At 41.7% G+C, this 20,582-nt stretch overlaps 1 protein-coding gene across 5 annotated transcripts in view; it reads right to left on the minus strand.

Annotated features, from left to right (window-relative positions):
* Positions 1-12,229: 12,229 nt before the first annotated feature.
* Positions 12,230-20,582, minus strand: part of RTTN (rotatin) — a 122,467-nt gene continuing 114,114 nt past the window's right edge. For 4 of the 5 annotated variants that reach the window (XM_074355447.1, XM_045510656.2, XM_010947094.3 and 1 more), the window contains 4 exons: positions 18,482-18,749; positions 16,224-16,327; positions 14,680-14,749; positions 12,230-13,591 (listed from right to left, as the gene is read on the minus strand). In XM_074355447.1, the coding sequence (XP_074211548.1) occupies positions 13,506-13,591; positions 14,680-14,749; positions 16,224-16,327; positions 18,482-18,749 (528 nt within the window). In that variant the 3' untranslated portion in view covers positions 12,230-13,505. Of the gene's footprint in view, positions 13,592-14,679; positions 14,750-16,223; positions 16,328-18,481; positions 18,750-20,582 lie in introns of those variants that run through there. The other variant, XM_045510668.2, reaches the window with a different exon arrangement.

Genomic DNA, 20,582 nt, shown 5'->3' on the forward strand with positions numbered 1-20,582 from the left:
TTATGGTTTCAGGTCTTACATTTAAATATTTATTTCATTTTGAGTTTATTTTTGTATATTGTGTGAGAAATGTTCTAGTTTCTTTTACATATAGCTGTCCAGTTTTCCCAATATCATCTACTAAAAAGACTGTCTTTTTCCAATTTTATATTCTTTCCCCCTTTGTCATAGATCAACTAACCGTATGTGCATGGGTTTATTTCTGGGCTTTCCATTTTGTTCCATTGATTTGTGTGTCTGTTTTTGTGCCAGTGCCATACTCTTCTGATTACTGTAGCTTTGTAGTATAGTCTGAAGTCAGGGGGTATGATACCTCCATCTTTGTTCTTCTTTCTCAAGATTGCTTTGGCTAGTTTATGTTTCCATACAAATTTTAGGATCATTTGTTTAGTTCTGTGAAAAATGCCATAGGTATTTTGATAAGGATTGCATTGATTCTGTCATTGCTGTGGCAGAGTAAACATTTTAACAATATTAATCCTTCCAATCTGTGAGCACAGTGTATCTTTCTATTTATTTGTATCATCTTCAATTTGTTTCATCAATGTCTTACAGTTTTCAGAGTACAAATCTTTCACCTTCTTGGTTAAATTTATCCCTAGGTATTTTATTCTTTTTTATTTGATTCTAAATGGGGGGTTGTTTTCTGGATTTCTCTTAAGATAATCATGCGATTCTTTTAGTCTTCAATTTGTTAATGTGGTGTATCATGTTGACCGATTTGCAGATATTAAACCATCATTGCATCCTTGGAATAAATCCTACCTGATCACGACGTATGATCCTTTTAATGTGTTGCTGAATTTGGTTTGCTAGTATTTTGCTGAGGTTTTTCACATCTGTGTTCATCAGGGATATTGCCTGTAATTTTCTCCTTTTGTAGTGTCTTTGTACTGTTTTGGTACTAGGGTTATGCTAGCAATGTAGAATGAGTCTGGAAGTGTTTCCTCCTTTCAAATTTTTGGAGTAGTTTGAGAAGGCTAGGTATTAACTCTTCTTTCTGTGTTTGGTAGAATTCCCCTGTGAAGCCATCTGATCCTGGACTTTTGTCTGTGGAAAGTTTTCTGATGAATGATTCAATTCCTTTGCTAATCAGTCTGTTTAGATTTTCTATTTCTTCCTGATTCCATCTTGGAAGATTGCATATTTCTAGGAATTTATCCATTACTTCTGGGTTGTCCGATTTATCGGTGTGTAACTGTTCATAGTATTCTCTTAAGATTGCTTGTATTTCTGTAATATTGATTGTAACTTCTCTTTCATTTCTAGTTGTTTTCATTTGGGCCCCTCTCTTTTTCTCGATGAGCCTGGGTAAAGGTTTATCAATTTTGTTTACCTTTTCACAAAAGCAGCTCTCAGTTTCACTGGTCTATTTTTGTTGTTGTTCTTGGTCTCTATTTCATTTACTTCTACTTTAGTCTTTATTACTTCCTTCCTTCTGCTAACTTTGGACTCTGTTTTTCTTTCTAATTCCTTTAGGTGGAAATTTAGGTTATTTGGAATTGTTTGTCTCTTGAGTAGGCTTGAATCACTGTAAACCTCCCTCTTAGAATTGCTTTTGCCGTGTTCCACAGATTTTTGTCCCAAGAGGTCCCTTAAATTATCCTCATTAATTTTTTTTCCTTTTGCTGTTCCGATTGGGTGATTTCCCCAGTCCTCCAGGTTACTTACGCATTCTTCTTTGTCACCTTACTCTGCTGTGAATTCCTTCTAATGTATTTTTCATTTCAGTTTTTTGTGTTCTTCAGTCCTGATTGGTTCTTTATTATATTTTCTAATTCTTTGCTGAAGTTTTCTGTGTTCCTCTATTTTCCCCCAAAGTTCAGAGAGAATTGCTTTGAACTTATTTTCAGGTAGACTAATTACCTCCATTTCATTAGTTCCCCCCACCCCCACCCCGGCATTTTATCTTGTTCTTTCATTTGGAACATATTTCTCTGTCTTTTCATTTTGTTTGATCTTCTCTGTTTGTCTCTGTGAAATGAGGTGAAACAGTTACTTATGCCAGTCTTGAAGGAGTGTCCTTGTGTGAGAGTGCCCCTATGCAGTCTGTGAGTACCCAGCTTCAGTACAGTACAGCTTCAGTGCGAGAGCTGGATCTGAGGCAGCACAAGTCAGGGCCTTTTCTGTTATGTGCTGGGCCTGTTGCTTTGGTGGGGGTGGGCTGGAGTGGAGGGTGGTGGCTAGAGCCAGAACCTGATGTGAGCCACAGCTTCTCCTGGGTATGTTAACGGTCACCCCCTAGTGGGGGACAAGGGAGGAGCTGGAGGGGCTGAAGCCAAAGCCCAGTGCTACCTGCAGCTTCTCCTGGGGCGCACTGGCAGCCGAGACCCGCATGGGCTGGGGGTGTGCTCGGGTGGCCTTGGTAGGCCAATCAGAGCATCAGCCACTTCTCAGACTGCTACCTCTGCACTGGGACAGGCAGCAAGCAAATCTACGTGCACACCCTTTAAAAGTGGAGCTTGTTTCCTACAGTCCTCCAGTAAGCAAGACTGGTTTTCAAAAGGGGGCTCCACTTCTTTGTGCTGGACCCCTGGGCTAGCGTGCCCAATGTGGAGCTGAAACCCACATTGCTTAGGGAGGATCCCCAAGCTTGAGATTTCTGCCTCCTCTGGGTCACCCACCAGGGGTGTGGGTCCCAACTGGATAGCCTCTCTTCCTTTCTTCCCCTTTTTCTTTATGTCCTTGGTTATAAAGGAGCCATTCTGCTAGTCTTCAGGTTGCTCTACATCTTTACATCTTTTTAATTATGTCTTAATAAACATTTCTAACTTTCTTTGTAGAGACAGTGTATGTTTAGCTAGATTTATTCTCTGTAACTATTGTTAACAATGTCTTCTCTTTAAATGTTTTTAGTTGCTTGTGATGTAAAGAAATGCAACTGATTTTGAATCTAGCTTCCATGATAAACTCTCAACTTCTAAAATAATTTATTTTAAATTGTTTTGACTTTTTTCTGTGACTGTCATCTGGAAATAATACTCTTACTTCTCTTTCCTAATCTTTATGATTCCAGTTGATTTTTTTTTTTAACCTCATGGCACTGCATAGAACTTCCAACAAAATTTGAATAAAATGGTAATAGTAAGCCTCCCTGTGGCATTCTTTAACTGTAAGGGAATAAATACAGTCATCCCTCGATATCTGCAGGGGATTGGTTCCAGGACCCTCACGGATACCAAAATCCACAGGTGCACATGCCTCTTACATAAAATGGTGTCAGTTCTGCATATAACCTATGGACATCCTCCTTTACACTTTAAATCATCTCTAGATTGTCTGTGATACCCAATACAAAGTAAATGTTATGTAAATAGTAGTAAATACAACATAAATATTTGCTGCTGTGTGGCATGTTCAAGCTCTGTTCTTGGAATTTTCTGAATTCTTTTTCCTAATATTTTTGATTTGCTGTTGGTTGAATCTGAGAACACAGAATCTGCAGATATAGCAGGCCAACCGTACCTGTTTCCCCATTTAGAGTGTGCCCTGTGTTTTTTTAAACACACTCCTTACTGTTTAAGGCATCGCCTCTACTTCTGTGCCACCAAGAGATTCTGCCATTAATTAGAATACTATCAAGTACTTTGACTACACCTCCTAAGAGAGGCATATGTTTTTCTTCTTTTATACACTATTTGATTTGCTAATAATATTGTTCAGGATTTTTGTCTCTATTCATGAGACAAATGGGCTTATACTTTTCCATTCTCATACTGTCCTGTTTTGGTTTTAGTGTTACAGTGACACTGGTTTCGCAGAATGAACTGGTATTCTTCCCTCTTTTCCTATAATTGCAGAGTTTGAATAAAATTGAGATTGTTCTTGGAATTGTTTGCTAAAACTTGCCTATAAAGCCATTTGTCCTGTGTTTTCTTTGTGGGAAGATTGTAATCACTACTTCAACTTCTTTAATACCTATAGGACTACTGAACTTTATTACTTGTGAGGTCAGTTTCAGTAAATGATATTTTTCCAAGAATTTGTGCATTTGTGCTTTCAAATTGGCTAGTATAGAATTGTTGATAATATTTAACTTCTACTTTATCCATACATATGCCCCCCTTTACATTCATTATAGCATTTACATCTTTTGCTTTTTCAGTTCCTCATTTTTGGCAGAAACTTGTCAGAAACTTGTCTGCTATATTTTTCAAAGATCCAATTTTTGCTGTTGATTTCCTATATTGTAATACTTTCGATTCTATTTCATTCACTTCTGCTCTTGTTTTTTTTATTACCTTTTCAATTTAATTTAGGTTTATTCTGTCATTATTTTTCTAACTCTTAAGATAGACACATGGCCCACTAATTTCAAGGCCTTCTTCTACTCAGATTTGAAGCTAAAAATTTCTCAAGGATTAAAAATGTGAGAGAACTTTCACTTTTGCTGCATCCCACAGGTCTTTTTGTATAGAGTTTTCATTATCATTCAGTAACTTTCCATTGTGGGTTTTTTTTTTTTTTCATTGTGGGTTTAATTTAGAAGTTTGTCTTTTAATTTCCAAATATACAAAGACATTTTACTTATCCTTGTGTTATTAAATTTTAACTCAATTACATATTAGCAAGAGTTCCTGGTCTACATGGACTTATTCTTTGAAATTTACTGAGGACTTATTGCCTGATACTTGAATCAATTATAAATGCTTCATCTGGATTGAGGAAAACATATGTCTTCTCTAATTCTTGGTTGCAGCATTATGCATATATCCATTAGCTCTAGGTTATCAATTGTGTTATTCAGATTTCCTGTATCTTTTCTGAGTTATTGCCTGCTTGACCCATCAAAAGCCAAGGACATCTGTGGAAAGCTACTCCTGCCATGTCAGATGTATGTCATCCTTGTGGTTCTGCCACTGTTGGGTTCATATATTTTGAGGTTATTTGTTAGATGCCTGTATGTTAAAACTGCCACATCTTGGTAAGTTGAATTTTTTACCACTATAGTGACCTTTTTCATCTCTATTTAAATTTTTTATCTTAAGGTCAATTTTATTCCACATTAATATGTTTTATTTTTATTACATTTTGCTTTTTCATCCTTTTAACTTTGTAAATAGCACATAGATTTTTAAAATTTAATCTTTCAAGTTTATCTTTCACTTGACTTTAGTCCATTTACTCTTTTTTGATATATTTATGTGTAGTTCTGTCATCTTAAAGTATTCTTTCAATTTGAACCCATTTTGTTTTCCAACCTTACTTAAAAAAAAATTATACATCTGCATTCTCTCAGGAACAACACAGCATTCTTTTTTTTGCTTTGTTCTTCTCCATATGTTGATATTATCTTTATTTTTTTTTCTTTCATGTGTCTCATTGAAGTATAACATACATATAGTAACAGGTACACTTTAAAGACTTTTCACATAGGCATACACCCGTGTTACCACAACCTGGATCAAGAAATAAAACGTTGTAGGTCATGGTACAGAAGCCAGATGCTTGTTTTGTGCTCTTTCCCGTTAACACACCGCAAAAGACTACCATTATGATGAACTCCTGTCACCAGAGGTTATTTCTGCCTGTATTTAACTTCATGTAAGTGGAATCATCCAGTATGTTCTCTCTTTGTGTCAGGCTTATTTTGCACAATTTGATGTTTTTGATATTTATTCTTGATGTTGTGTTTACCAGTATTTTATTATTTTTTATTGCTGAACGATATTTCATAAATATACACCACAATATTTTTAAACTATTCTCCTCTTGATGGGTATCTGGGTTGTTTCCAGTCTGGGGTTATTCTTTTATCATTTCGATTGGAATTTTTTTTTGCCTTTGATATTCTTAAATTTTAGCAATGCATGTATATATATTTTCTTCCTTCCCTCTCTTCTTTGGCTTTCTATGACCTCTTTAAGTATAAACTTTATCATCTCTTTTTAATATTAGGAAATTTATTTCCATATTTCTTCAAGTATCTATTTTCATTTTTATTCTTTCCCATTTCTGAGAATCCTGCCATCCAGATATGAGCACTTCTATCCTCCACATCTCCTAGTTTTTAATAATTTAATTTTCTATTTCCTACTTACTGCTGTTTTCATTCTCACACTCCCTCAATCTTGTTTTCTGACTCATTAATTCGTAACGCAGCTGGATCCATTCTACTATTTGTCTGACCTGTTGCAGTCTTTCAGCTTTCATATTTATCATACATATTTTCTTGTGCCTTTTTTATGTTTTATCATTTGGGTCTTATATTTTAAATTTCTTCTTCTCTCTTTCAATGTATGATTTGGCTAATTTAAAATCCTTGGTTCATCCGTTTTAATATTTCTGCTTCTTTTGGAAAATGTACTTCCAGCATGCTATTCTCCTTTTGAAGTGGTTGTATTCCTCAAAGGTCTTGTTATTCTGCCGATGAGCTCACTTCCCCTGGGAACATCAGGCAAACACTCACAGTGAAAGGCCATCCCCTCGTCTGTAGGAGGCCCAGGCAGCTCAAGGGGTGGAGAGCGGAGAGTCCAGGGCACGCGTCCACCGCAGTCAGTCCCTCCCCCTCCAAACACCACCCCTGGCTGGGGAGAAGCAGCATCAGGAAGAGACACTTCTGCGACCGTAGTGCCTTGGGCTGGGGGCCGGACGGAGGTCAGGGAGCTCCACCTGCTTTCTCCGCTCCTCCCCAGCACAGGGGTCCTGTGCTGCTGCCCCGAGTTTGCTCACGAGCGCTCCGGGACCAGAGAGCTGGGCGGCCTGGGGCAGCACTGCCTCTCTCAGGGCCACGGCTGGTGGAACAAGAGCGGATCCCCTGCTGTCCCTCCCGGGCTGTCTCCTGCCCGCGACCGAAGATAGAGCCGCCCACTACACACAGGAGTTCCAGCGGCTCCCCCGTGGCACCACGGTTTCCTCACCATTCTCTCTTTCCATCCTGGGAGTGGATCTGCGGGGAGGGGCCAGCAGCCCTGACAGTTCAGCATCTTGGTTAACACCAGCCCCGTCTCCTTAACAACGTCACATCTTTAAATCATACAGAAAAAATGCCATACACATTGGATCTACCAGTTTTGACTCCGATTCTGCACACTTTAAAGATGCCCCATTTGAGTCAAAACTCAAAACCACTGTGCAGGAGCTGCAGGATTATCCTCACCTTGCAGATGGAGCTGTGCATTATCAGCTACGGACAGGAAATGACACGTGAAAGATTTAAAGTGACGCAATTACAGTCTTCACTCCCTACTGCAACGGTACCTGTGGAATAAGCATTTTCCCCAATTTTTATTAAGTCTAACTATTAAAAGCTTCCTCTCGGCCATGACCACTGGCCCCTCCTCTCTCTCTGTGCAAAGCAGTGTCACATTTATTTCAGTCGAAGTCAGGTTCTCACAGTGCCTACTGCTGCCAAATGTGGGCACTAAGGGCCCGGAACTGGAAGGAAGCTGACAGGTTATCTGTTGATTTGTGCTTTTTACACAGCATGGGTGATGCAAACGGGCTTCTGTTTTTCCCACACTGCGGGAGTTGCTGCTTATGTAATTTTCAGAATTTAAGGTTCTATTTGCAAAAAGCTGATACCTACATCCTACCTCTCAGAAAGAGTATCATAAAAAAGACTCCTATAAGCAATGGGTCTTGAAAGTTTGGACTAGGATCTTTGTTTCATGTTTGCGCTGGTTATATTTTTAAATCATACCTAAAATACTGGGGTTTTATTCTTTCTCTACTGAATTAAAAAAAATTCTGAAGGTTTTTAAGTGTTTTTATATGATGCTTTTCACCATCATTCTTTCCATCCATCCATCCATTAATTCAAGCAAATAAATATAAACTGAACACCCGCTTTGTGAGGCATTGTGAGAAGAAGGGAATTACAAGTTCAGTCAGAAGTCATGTTCTTAAGCAGATGTGGGAACAATGACTATATGCAAATGAGCATAATACAAGGGGAAAAGGGCTAAGTTAGATAAAAACGTTTTTTTAAAAACTACTGAAATTGGTGTGGAAACTCAAAGAATAAAGACTTTCCTGCCAGCTGGGGAATCTGACACAACTTCATGGGCGAGGTGACATTTGACCTTGGCCTTTCAAGACAGGCAGGAATGGAAATGTGAAGGTGGGTGGAGGCACACTGGTGGAGAAAGTCTAAGAATTAGATCAAAGAGGTAGGAGAAGAAAGGCACGGAGAAGCAAGCCAGAGAATGCAAAGAAGCGGAAAGGTGAGCTGAGAATAAGGTCCGACAAGGACCCACGTCCTCTAACCTCCAGCCGTCTTTGTTTCTAATAACTGGGAGCCAGGCAAGGATTAACCACAAAAGCAAACAAGAGGAAGTTCAAAGTTGCAGGAAATCTTAAAAGCTCTTAGTGTAACATATGAACATATTTGAAATAAAGGTTAAGGTACATATTTTTTTAATTTTTCAATTAATTTTAAACAAATCAACCAATTTTAGTTTCTATCACTGAGAATGCCAACCACTCTGTCCTCACAGCCACATTTCTCTAAGATAAGCGGGTGGGTTCTGACAGCGGAGGCTTTTACGTCACGGGGATAAACTCACACTGGGAAGTCATCTTACTTTATTAGCTGACATTACTATTTCCAGTTCTAAATGCAACTACAACTAATCACAAAGTCTAAATGCAGACTGAATACACTCAATAAGCAACTAATCTCTTTCTTACTTTTAACTTGGGAATATAACACTTACCTCCAACTACGTCATGTTATATCAACTAGGATGTTGGTCGGTGGGGCAGAGACTGGTGGCTGCCTCATCGAACCCCTCATCACTTCCCGACCAGCAGAGGCCTGTGACTCAATGTGGCAGTGAGCCCAGCTGAAGGACTACAGTTCTTCGCCTCCCTTGCAGCCACGAGTGACCAGGTGACTGTGTTCTGTCCAAGCACGTAAGGGCACATTGTTTGAGTGCTCTTTAGGGAAGGCTCCTTAAAGGGCAACAGACAGCTGGGGGAGTGCTGTTCCTTCTGGACATCCACATGGTAACTTGCTGAAGGGAGAAGGCATCAATGAAGGAGGGGCACTTGAGTCCCTGAGGACACTGTCAGGCAATGACCGCCCCCCCAAGGGGCTTCCTGGATGTGAAAAGAACACACACACAAACAAAAACAGAAGAAAGAAAATGGAGCTCTGCTCTTACTGAAGCCACTATTATTCTGGACTTTCTACTGTGCAATCATGGCTCTTTCTAACATGTTACATAAAAGGTAACTTTCAGCCAGGGATCACACCCATGAACTGATTCTTCACAATCATCAGAAAATGATTAAAAATAGTTTTCCATTTAAAAATCTGTCTCTTCCCAGGGTAAGCCAAGGGGAGAATGTTCTGTTAGAGTATCTGAGGAAGTCATGTTTTCAGAATTCGCCCAGAATGGCAGGCAATCTGCCACCAGAACACCCAGTGTAGCTGCCCAGATGAACAAACCAAATGGGATCCGGGCTCTGAAGGCTCGGCTGGGGGCAGACGTAAGGCTTGGCCAGGGGCACAGGTAAGGCACAGGAAGAGACACACCGAGGAAGGAGAATTGCAGGAAAGCATCTTCCCCTTGGAGTCGGCATTAAAACACATACATTTCTCTTGGCTTTCATGGGAAATTTATTGAATGTTACCATATGGATCTTTCATGAAACATCGCTTTAAAAGAGTGGACTTTTTTGAAACACATTTCCCAAATGCAGAAGGAGCAAAGGAAACACGAAGACGAACGTCGCTGGGAACATTTAAAACAGGACCACACTGAGCTGCTCGTGTCTCGCCGCCAAACCCCGGAAGCCCAGGTCCTGGCAGTCTGCCGTGCGTCCTGAGCCTCAGCCCAGCATACTCTCCCTCAGCCCCCGCTGACTTGTTACTTGAGTTTTACAAGGGATTTCCTGTGGTGAATAACTTTTGACTCAAGAAGAATAAACTCTTAAGTTCCCCAAAACTAAGCTGCCTAGTTCACAGAAATAATGACCTTTTACCACCATCCTTTCCCGGAACTCCTTGGATCGCACAGGTCAACAATAGGGCTTAAGAGAAAAATGCTCCCCAATTGACAGAGTCTTTAAGCTAAGGTTTTCTTCTGGCCGCTAAGGTTGTAATTTCTTGTATTTTCCATTTTCACAATTCAAATGGAGAAAGAGCAGTATTTCACCAACGACATTCAGTCAAGACAACCTGACAAGCCACAGAATAAAACGCACCAAGTCTCCGGGTGTGTTCAGCCCCCCTGCACACAGTGCTCTGCAAGACTGAGGTTCCCCCAACACGTGTCGGCGTCTGTGCTGTTAGCGAGCGCAGGCCTGCGGCCCCACACCGCCACCAGAAACCGGCCATCCTTCTGGAATGTGAGAGCCTTGTTCAGACAATGAAACTCACCTTCTGGCATATTCCCTGCTTCCTAAAGGGAGAAGAGAGTTTCAGAGACACAGAAGAGTTAATGTTTAAATGAAAATGAGAGAAATTTTTGAGAACTTTATGGGAATAATTAATCATTGATGACATCTAAGGGACAGTCAACTATGTCCCAGGCACTGTGCTGGGCACCCAGTCCTCCCCTCAGCTTCACAAAGCAGGTTTCCCGATCCCCGGTCTCACCCGGAGAAGCGGCCTGGAGGCTGCGCCAGGTCCCCACCGGTGTGCACGGTGAGGCCACACGAGCCCTGAGACCCCCACCTTTAGCCGCTCTCCTGTGCTCTCTGGCTCCCTGGCAAGCCTGCAGGTGCACCTGGGGTGGCAGGGGCGGGGATGCTGATCGTTCTTACGCAACAATCTGCCAAACCTGAGAAACAGCACGGGTCAAGCAGCAGATCTCGGGAAACGGGACAGACCAGGTGCAACCACCAAGACTCACGATGGAAAATTACTACAGATGATGAGCATATTTAACACTACGAACGAAAACCAGTGACCTGCAGTTAAATGGGCAAATTCTACTTTTCACTCCATTATTTACAGAACGCCAAAGAAAAGTACATCCAGCTCTTCATTTTTGAAAGCAATTTTAGGAAGAGTGGGGAAAGGCTCCAGTGAGGTCAGCTAACTACTCCACTTGTCTCTTCTGTTTTCAAAACCAGCGCTGCCTCCTCCCCCAAGCTGCTCAGGGTCCTAAACACAGACGCCAGAGGACGAATGTCTGCATGTTGACGCACTGCACAGCCTTTGAGTTCATCCCCAGCACAGACACACACACACCAAGCAACCACAAAGGCCAGGAAATGGGAAACCTGGAGACCATGAGGCATGAACCAGTTCCCTACACCTGCTTTCTGGATCTCTGCCTAAACCAGGGATGTGTGAAAGAAAGAACACTCAACTAGCACTCAAGAGACCCAGATTCCATTTCTGATTTCATCATCATTAAATAACTGAGTGATGTCAAGTCATTTTCATGTTCCAGGCAGTTTTCTGTAAAGTTGGGGGTTAATCAGTGGTTCTCATTTTGTGAGCGTACAGATCACCTGGCGAGTCTGCTAACAATTTCAGACACAGGCTGAAGACTGTGTTTCCATGTGTATTTCAACAAGCATCCCCGGGACTCTGGTGCTGCTGGGTTCCCCAGGCAGTGCCACAGCAGGCCAGTCACCTCAGGGATCTTCTGCTTAGCAGCTTCCCCACTGGCTTCATGGACACAATTCGAAGAGACACAGATGAGAAGGAGAGGTGTCAAGGACCCGGAACACCACATGCCCCTGCGGGGCACGTCCCTGGACACCGGCAGACGCATGTGCACGTTCTCCTGACGCCACGGCCCTCCTCCCCCTTTCAGGGAGCCAGTCCTTCTGGGCTTCCGCAGGCGTCACCCCTGAGCGAGTCTGGCTGCCAGGGTACAAACCCCCCAGTGGTGCTACCTTGAACTGCTAGGGAAAACAATCAGTTACTATTCTTTGTGATTCCAAAGACATGAGGCAAAGCAAACCCTGAAATGTGAATCAATCAATGAACCATAAATATGGGTAGTGGTCATTTCCGTGAAAAGACTCAATTCTTATAGAATAATGGAGGTTGTCTATAAGATCCAAACTCAAAGACAGGAATTTCAAAGAGAAAAAACAGGTAGGGAGGGAGGGCAGCATAGCATGGTGGTTAAAAAAAACCTCAGCCGTTACTCTGGGCTCGAGTCTCAACTTCACTCTTTATCAGCCACAACCGATCACCGAGCCGCTCCGTTCACTCACCTCTAACGGAGGAATAATGGTAATATTTTAGGGGAAAACAGATCAAACAATAAACATCCTGAGACGAGCGCCTGTGACACAGAAAGGGATCTTTCAATGGAAGTTACAGAAATCATCTAATTATTCATCAGTGAGGGCTTACAAGGTGATACCAGGAAAATGAAATAGGATCTAAGCAACCAGGAGAAAAGGAAGAAATAATTCCCAAGATTCCTGCTCGTACTTTTTCAGAATACTGCCACGTCCACTGCTTCAGATTAACTTGGGCTGCCCAGAAACTTCCAAACTTTCTAGATCTATTTTTCAGATCTCTAATCAGTAACTCTCAGACACTATAAATTTACCTGGTTCTATTTCAATACTTAACATGTATTTTGTCCTCATGCTTTCAGCTTAAATAATGTCACATGGCTTATTTTATTAATGATGGCAATTTGCTAACAGCATTTAATAAAGGAAGTTTTTTTCTTGTTAACTGTAATTCAATTGGAAAGCTTCTTCCTAAATAATGAGTGTGTATGTGAGTGTGGGGGGGTGTATATACAGGTGTGTGTATAGACACGCATATGTATATACATTTCAGCTTTTGTTTTTCTTTTCTTAGACATAATTTTCTCTCCTTATTTTCAAGTGTTGGGAAAACTGCTGGAAATGATTAGTACTCGAACTGATTCTAAGTTCCAAGCTCAGAGCTACATGTTAGTTGAGAGTCACGTCAGGAGGCCTCGGCAGCACTGTTCCTGCCAGATTTTTCACGTTCTTGTTCTTCACGATACTCTGAGCTGAGGCAGAATTTGAACGTAGGCCTATGTGACCATAAACTCTATTTCTTCCTTTTTTATTACACAGCATTTCAGAAGTTGAAAGGTGAAAATAATAAAATATAACATGTTTATGTATCATATGGAAAGGAGTTAATATCACTAAAAATTGCCTAAAGAAGTTACTCACAAAATTATACACATTTACTACAAATATCCCTTCACTGATGTGAATGCTTTGAAAAACAAGGATTTGTATTGACAAGAGCCAAATTTCATGTAAAATACTTTTTTTTAAAAAAGGAAATCAGAACATAGTATCTTTCTTCTATTCCTTAAATTTACATTCATGAGATTGATAAAAGCCTGCAAGCCGCAATTATTGGCCAATTTTCAGTCACTAGAAATATCTTATTTATTAAATAACTGATAAATATGATTTTTACAAAGCACATTGCATAGAAAAAGGTAAGAATGTCCGTATTCCCAGGACCTTCTGTGCCCTCTATCGACAGGCTTATGAGCACGTCTTCGGGGAACAGGTCTGCACAGGGCGCGCTCCAAGGGTGGCTCACCTGTCCGGTGGCCGCGGCTTCAGGGCGGAGGATCACAGGGTGCTCATGAAGAGTTGAGCTGCTGCACGAGGTTTTCAAGACATTTCAAATAATAGGTGTTTAGAGGAGTTTCTTCTGAGTCTGAGAAAGCTGAGATAGAAAAATAAGGGTACGGAAGAGCAATTTTATTAAACTCAGTCCTGCACTAAAGAGTAGACACACATACACAAGCACACATGAATGGGACTTACATAACTCGAAGTTCTTTTTAAATTCTTGATGTACTAGTATTATAAGAATATTTACAAATCGAATATTTAAAACATTACAAATTAAAAAATTAAGAAGTTACAGAATTTAAGAAGTTTTAGAATTTGTTTTTCACTAATGTTTTAGCCAAAGAGTATAAACAAAAAGCAACACACCGCCACAATGGACACTACTGCCTACAATCCCACGGGAGCGTCTCACTCTTCAATGCACCCCGCTCCCAACACGTAAACTGTTATTCACTACCTCCGGAAACTCATGGTCACAGCTAGAAACAAACCCAAAATAAAACCCCCAAACCCCACAACCAAACCACTTACGACAAATCAGACTGAAAAAACAAATTAAAAACCAACAGGTACGGAACAGTACAGGAAAGACACAGTTCAGTGTGTTAGTATAAAATATGTTCAGAGAATAATGCTTATTGAAAACTGGTCTCACTTAAAATGAAAAATGCACTCTGAAAAGAAAACCCTGCCTCATATCTCAGCCACATCACAGGGCCAAGTGGACGCAGGGTCAATGGGATCTACTCTTGGAAGACTGTATATTTCAAATCCCCGATGTTAGATCAAAGTTTCTCGTTCAAGGTCAGTTCTAATTGGGCCCAGTTCTTATCACCTCAGATCACACTTTAGTACAGTGGTAGCCACTGGCAAAGGACACCTAGTATAAGAGAAAAATGACTCGGAGAAAGATCACTGACATGTTTTAAGAAACTACGATATCTCCAACCTGCATCTATTAGAACGTTTTATTATTTAAAAAATGTTACAGTGAAAACATGGACCAAATAGTGGCACGTTTTACAATGATTCGACAAAAAGGCTCCTCAAACGTCAGTGTGAAAACGTCAGTGCAGGACACTGCCATCTTGCTGTGAGCTGTCCAGATACTTCAGTCATCAGAGAATTCGGTGAACAGCTTCCAAGTTTAACTATAATCTATTTAATCATAAAACTTACTTTTCTTTGCTATGGAATATGCTTCATCCACTCTTCTTTTTATTGATGGATTTTTCAAAGTTGTTTTTGCCTAGAGATAATACAGAACAATCCACTAATTAGATTTCTTCCCACACATTTAAGCATCAGGATAGCACAGTACTACTGTATCCTGCCCCTGTTGACCACGGCATTGAGCAGGACACTATACAACAGAACAGTGTCGCCACAGGACGAGACTCTAGGACCCCCACCATCACCTGCATCCTTCCCATTCAACTTGATTCTTCCTCTGCTGTCCTGTGTTCTTTCTTCCCTCCCCTTCACCCCTTCTCCCCTAATCTCTATTTGCTATTTTAAATTTTGCAATCTCAGTTTCAGTATTTCATTACTTCCTCCAATCTCAGATTTCAGACCAAAGATATCCAATATTGTCAGTCTGTCAGTTGGCCAACAAGTATTTACTGAGTAACTCCAAAATGCCAAATCCTGTGCTAAGCCCTGGGGATACAGGAGAAGACGCGACAGGACCTTTTTTTTTTTTTTTCCTGATTTATAGGGGAGATTTATTTGAAGAAATAGGACAACATACAAAAACTACATAAAGTTTAATTTCCACTCACACAGTGACAAACTTGATACAATGCATAATAGAAAAAAACTGTTAAAATTCAGAATGCACAAAGTACTGCACTTTGATCACTAAGTCAAATTTGTTAATAAGCTAACGTCACAGAACAGCTTTGTGTCAGCCAAGGCCACAAACACCATGTACGACATACCTGAACTGACAGATCGACATGTTAACAACACAATACTAGCAGTGCAAGCTGGGGGCTCCTGGTGCCAGAAACAAGGGCAGTGGGAGAGCAAAACTAGTCCTCAGCAGTCCCCTCCCTGACTGTCACTGAGGCGCCCTCTGGCCAGCACACAGCGTTGATCTCCAAGCCAGGGGCGGTGGCAGAGCACAGCACAGACCGGGCACAGCCAGCTGGGTGAGCACTACTCGGGGGTGGCCGTCTCTCCTAGAACTGTCACTTGGCTGCTGTCTAATCACCGGGTACACACAGGCATTCTCCCCAGAGTGAGATGTGTGCAATGAGGGAGAAGACCAGGGGCCAGAGAAAGAGCAGGTGCACGTCTCCCTGCCGGCCAGCGGCCCCGGCCAGCTGACCTCGAACTGAGCTGACTTCAAATCTCAGCAGTGGCACGGACGAGAAAAAGGGGGCCCCACAACTGGATAAAACTTCACTGTTTGGTTTCAAATTGCATGTTTCCTTGACATATCTTTTAGAAGCAACAACCTATGCTAACATTGCACTAATGTGGCAAATCAAGTTATATTAAGCAGGGAAAATTCACTCAAAAGAGAGACACTCTTCTGAACTGAGACATGTCCTACTGAAATGATTAAATGAAAGATTTCAACTGATGGTTTACTAGTTGCATGAAGGCACAAAGGCAACACGGGTCTTTGACTTGGGTCCTTCCTTGCCAATACTCCTCTGACGTCCCGAGAAGCTTGGTGTTTGCCCCCAGAGATGACAACAATTTTAGAAACTGACCTTTTGGTAATTGTGAATCAGAGCCCAAAGCGCAGCTGCTCCAATCCTCTGAGCATTTTGATTTTCACTTTCCAGACAGGCAGCTAGCACACTAATGATTTTTTCTAATAATAAACACATTAAAAAAATAAAGTTCAGTCCCAGACATTGCACTGTATTCGTATCTTGGACAAGTTAGATACCCATCAGAACACATACATAAGGTTGGCAAAAACAATCTTTAATACCATGTGGTGCGTGGGAGGACAACCTTGAAACAAACTGTTTTCACAACAGGCATAGAACCCTCAGGGAAGCCACGGCTGCTTAATTTTTTGGGCCCTAATTCAACAAAGGCACATTCATTTCAAGACAACAATAGTGCAGAAATGAGCAATTACACAATGAGTTATATTAATGAGCCGTTCAATTATAGCGCACATTTTCACGTGCAGGAAAATCGGATTTGCTCTTATGATAAATTATGAAGACTATTATACAAACATATCGGTAGCATGGGTTATTGTATAAAACAATAATCAAGAAATACTGTATTAGTTAAGCCTTTTAAGAAAGGACTAAACATTTTAAAGGAATGTGTATGTGTGTTTGAAGAAAAAGGCAGAACAAGACACAAGATATGCCCCCATTTTTGCAAAGCCAGCCGGAGTATGAAATCAAGACTTGCAGATCACCTGCAGCAGTCGGCTCGTTTTAAAGAAGCAGAGAAGGCTAGCCCCAGGGAGGCTGTCCGGGAGGCTTGGGGTTTCAGAACAGTACATGAACCTATTTTATTACTTAGCTGTACGTATCACTAAATTCTATCAAATTTCCCTCTAAAATGTGTGATATTAAGGGTGCAACACTTGTTACTGGGAACCCTCTCTGTAAGCAGTGACCAGCCCTCACGCCCGGTGAACGCACCGAATTAAACCGTAACCCAGTTGAGGGCAGAGCCTGTGTTCCTGTTCACGGGTGAATGTTCCAACCACAGTGCAAGTTTATTGTAGGGGCTCAATAAACATTAGTTGGATGAAAGATTCCATAATTAAAACAAAAATGCTGTTTAAATGATCCTATTTACACTTCCTAAAATCCTTCCCTGCATTCCCAGCAATTTAATCATTGTTACCAGAAAAACAGAATCACGACTGCACACAAAAGAATGTATATAGGGTCCTCTCCATTCACCTGGAAAGCTCTGCTTCATAGAAAAACATCTCTAAGAAAAGATTAAGTAAAAAAAAGTGAAAGAAAAAAAGAAGTAATGTATCTGGAGCATCTACCATGCACCTAAACAGTGCTGGGCCCTTTAAGTTCATAAACTGATTTCTACCAAAATCAAGAAAAGGAGGGACTATTTTAAAGATGAAGAAACTGGACCAGAGGAGCTGCCCCGGGTGATGCTGGAGTGAGCACATGGCCTTGGAAGCCAGCACCAAGCACATAGGGGTTTAGAGCCCACATCTTTTTTTTTTTTTCATGGTAACACAATGTCTCCTTATAAAACTCTCTCCCTATAAAATTCACACACTCCTCACAGAAGCAGCACATGGCTGCAGAAACAGATCTTTCTATTCCTCTCTTTCTATTTCAGAATCTTCTGAATCCTCACCAGTCCTCGCCTCCATCTGTCCTGTGTCTCAGAGCATGAAGTGCCCTGTGGTGTTGGGTGTGAACTCTCCTGCCTGCTCAGGGCCTCTCAGCCACCAGCATCACTGGGTGCTCACTAGGGACGGGCGCGGTCCTAGCTGCTGCAGATAAACATGAACAGGAGAGACAAACCTCCTGCCCTGTAAGAGCCTGTGTGCTAGTGTGGGCAGACCAGCAGCACACAGGTACACACCGAGCACACACAGTGCATCCGAGAAGGGAGACAGAGTGGGCGGAGGCAGGAAGAAGGGCGTGGGGGTCACAACTTGGATGGGTTGGTCTGGAAAGGCTCCACTGACAAGGAGTTTACTTCGAGATGCAGGGAATCTGGGGCCAGCAGGGAGAGACAGGGAGTGAGGGGGCCCCCTCTGCGCTACCTCCTGGGTCCAGCGTGTCCCTCAGTGAGGTGACCTGTTAATGCTTAGAGACCCTCGGCAGTTCCCCAGGGGGTGGGTCACGCCCGATTCCTTCCTACAGCCTCTGCCTCCCACAGGACCTTGAATGTGGTGAGTGCTCAAGAAACACCTGGAAAATTACCTGTAAAACTACTTCGTGTTTTCATCTAAATGGACCCACATATATAAATGGATGCACATGTCCGTGTGGTGCACAGTGTGAATACTGACCATTAGCCAGGATCTTGGGCTTGTTCGCAGGACTGAAGCAAATATTATGAAAAATCAGAAGAGGCGCGTAAGGGCTGCTCTTATGCTTGTATCTGCTCATCTCCGTCAGTAAGTCCAAACAGCCGTCCAGCCTCAGGATCATTTGCTGCCCATCTTCTCCAAATGATATATTCAGGAGTAACTTCAACCAGAGAACGGTCAGATTGCTGAGATGTTTATTTCCTCCTTTTGGCAATGTGAGAGATAGAAAGTTCTGTAAGAAGTTATTCTGTGGATAAACAGAGAGAATATTATTTTCTTCTTGAGTCTTCCATTATTTTCCTAGTCCCTTTGAGACCAATTAACTCACTCTGCTCCTCTTTTTCCCAACCTTAATTCCTCCTTCCTCCCAACACCTTCTAAATACTCCATCCACACTGTTTCCAGGTATATGTGAAAAAGTTAAGGAGCACAAAATAGTGCTTAAGTTTTAATTCTTACTAATTCTTTCCTGATGATGGACAAAGTAACTATAGTCAACTCTTAATTATTTAGGATTGATAACTCCGTTTGGGAATTATTTCAGGCTTCTTGAGTTTCCTCTTTCTGTTTCCCTTCTGGCAATTCTGCTACTCATTAAAAGCTATCCTGTTGGGGGAGAAAGAAACAAAACCCAGATCAGTCTTGGACACCGGTTAACAATTTCGGTAGTGCCGAGGATATTTGAATCTTTATAGCTGTAAGTGTTCAAAAAAAAATCAATGGGTACATCTGATACTCGCTTTACCTCAGCTATTTATCACTACGGATGATCTGTCCCTGCTAAGTGTCATTCCAGTAAACTTACAGATGAGAAAGTGCCATTACTTGAACTGTAAGAGCCATTACAGCCTCCAAATAAAACCCCGCTCAAAAAACCACACCAAACCCCTCACTACATGAAAGACAATAACCTTTCATCTAGAATAAGCTACATGCAAACAAGGAAAGAAAGCATAAAGTATTGTATCAAGAAGCCGCCCAGGACAGTATGGGGACCACAGTTAGACGGGCATTTGGACCAGGGTGCAGAAATGTGATCACCTGGCTTTCACAACTGTCCAGAACATCTATCTCAACTTTCTCCTTGTCTAACAATCTACTCTGGCTTATTTCTTGGGTTCCCTTACACCTAAATCAAGACTTTGGCTTGAATCTACAAAACACATTTAACACTTTTACTTTTAAGGACTCTGAGTGTAAGAATGAAATGAGCTACAGAATATTAGCAGCACCACCCAAGTGACAAGTAAACTGTAAACTGCATCCCACTGCCGTCACCACCACTCACTCCTGCCTCCCATCTCAGCCCAAATTAATGCTTTCTAGAGTCATCACGTTCCTTCCCCATTCAGCTACATTCTGCCACGGTCTTGGAGATCTGGGGCTGACAACAGTAATACATGGCAGTGCTTTAAACTGTAAATATGCTATGGGCTTTCATTCTTTTTGCTGGGCCTAAAGATGCTTTTAGACAATTTCCTACACCAGGGAGGATGCAAAGAAACATGCTATGGTAGAGAGAAAACAAATATTTTAGAATCTTAGGTGTATAACAGCATTAGCTACATTTTCGAATAACTTGAGATGAGTTGTGGGAGGTGTAACGCAGTGTTAAAGAGAGTAAGCGTCCAGCGCAGTCACACATCACATCCAAGGTTAGCGCACATATTCCATTTGGGAGTTCCTATCTTGCTTCTTACCAAGGTGCTCTGTGTAAGGAAGCGGCAGAAAGCAGTCTGTGCTCCCACATGTGTGGAAAGACGGTAACCACAAACATCCAGTTCAGAATGACTTTATACACACCCCCCGACATATGGAGCAAATACCCAGCCATGTGCTGCTGAATAAACAGCTGAGGTGAGATCAGTGGGTCCCTGTTTGCACCTTCTGCCATTCTGCACCGTGTGAATACCCTCACCAAGGCTGATTTCAGGATGCCCCCATCATGTCAGCTGGCTGGCAAAATTCCTGAAAATTAGCGACAACACTCAGGAGCCAACAAGAGTTCCCTCCAACATACCACTGAAAAGGACCTTTCTTTAATAAGACTGCTGCTTATTTAGAAACTGGACTCAAAGGG

This window comes from Camelus bactrianus, chromosome 30 (genome assembly GCF_048773025.1).
Source record: "Camelus bactrianus isolate YW-2024 breed Bactrian camel chromosome 30, ASM4877302v1, whole genome shotgun sequence".
Taxonomy (NCBI): Eukaryota; Metazoa; Chordata; class Mammalia; order Artiodactyla; family Camelidae; genus Camelus; species Camelus bactrianus.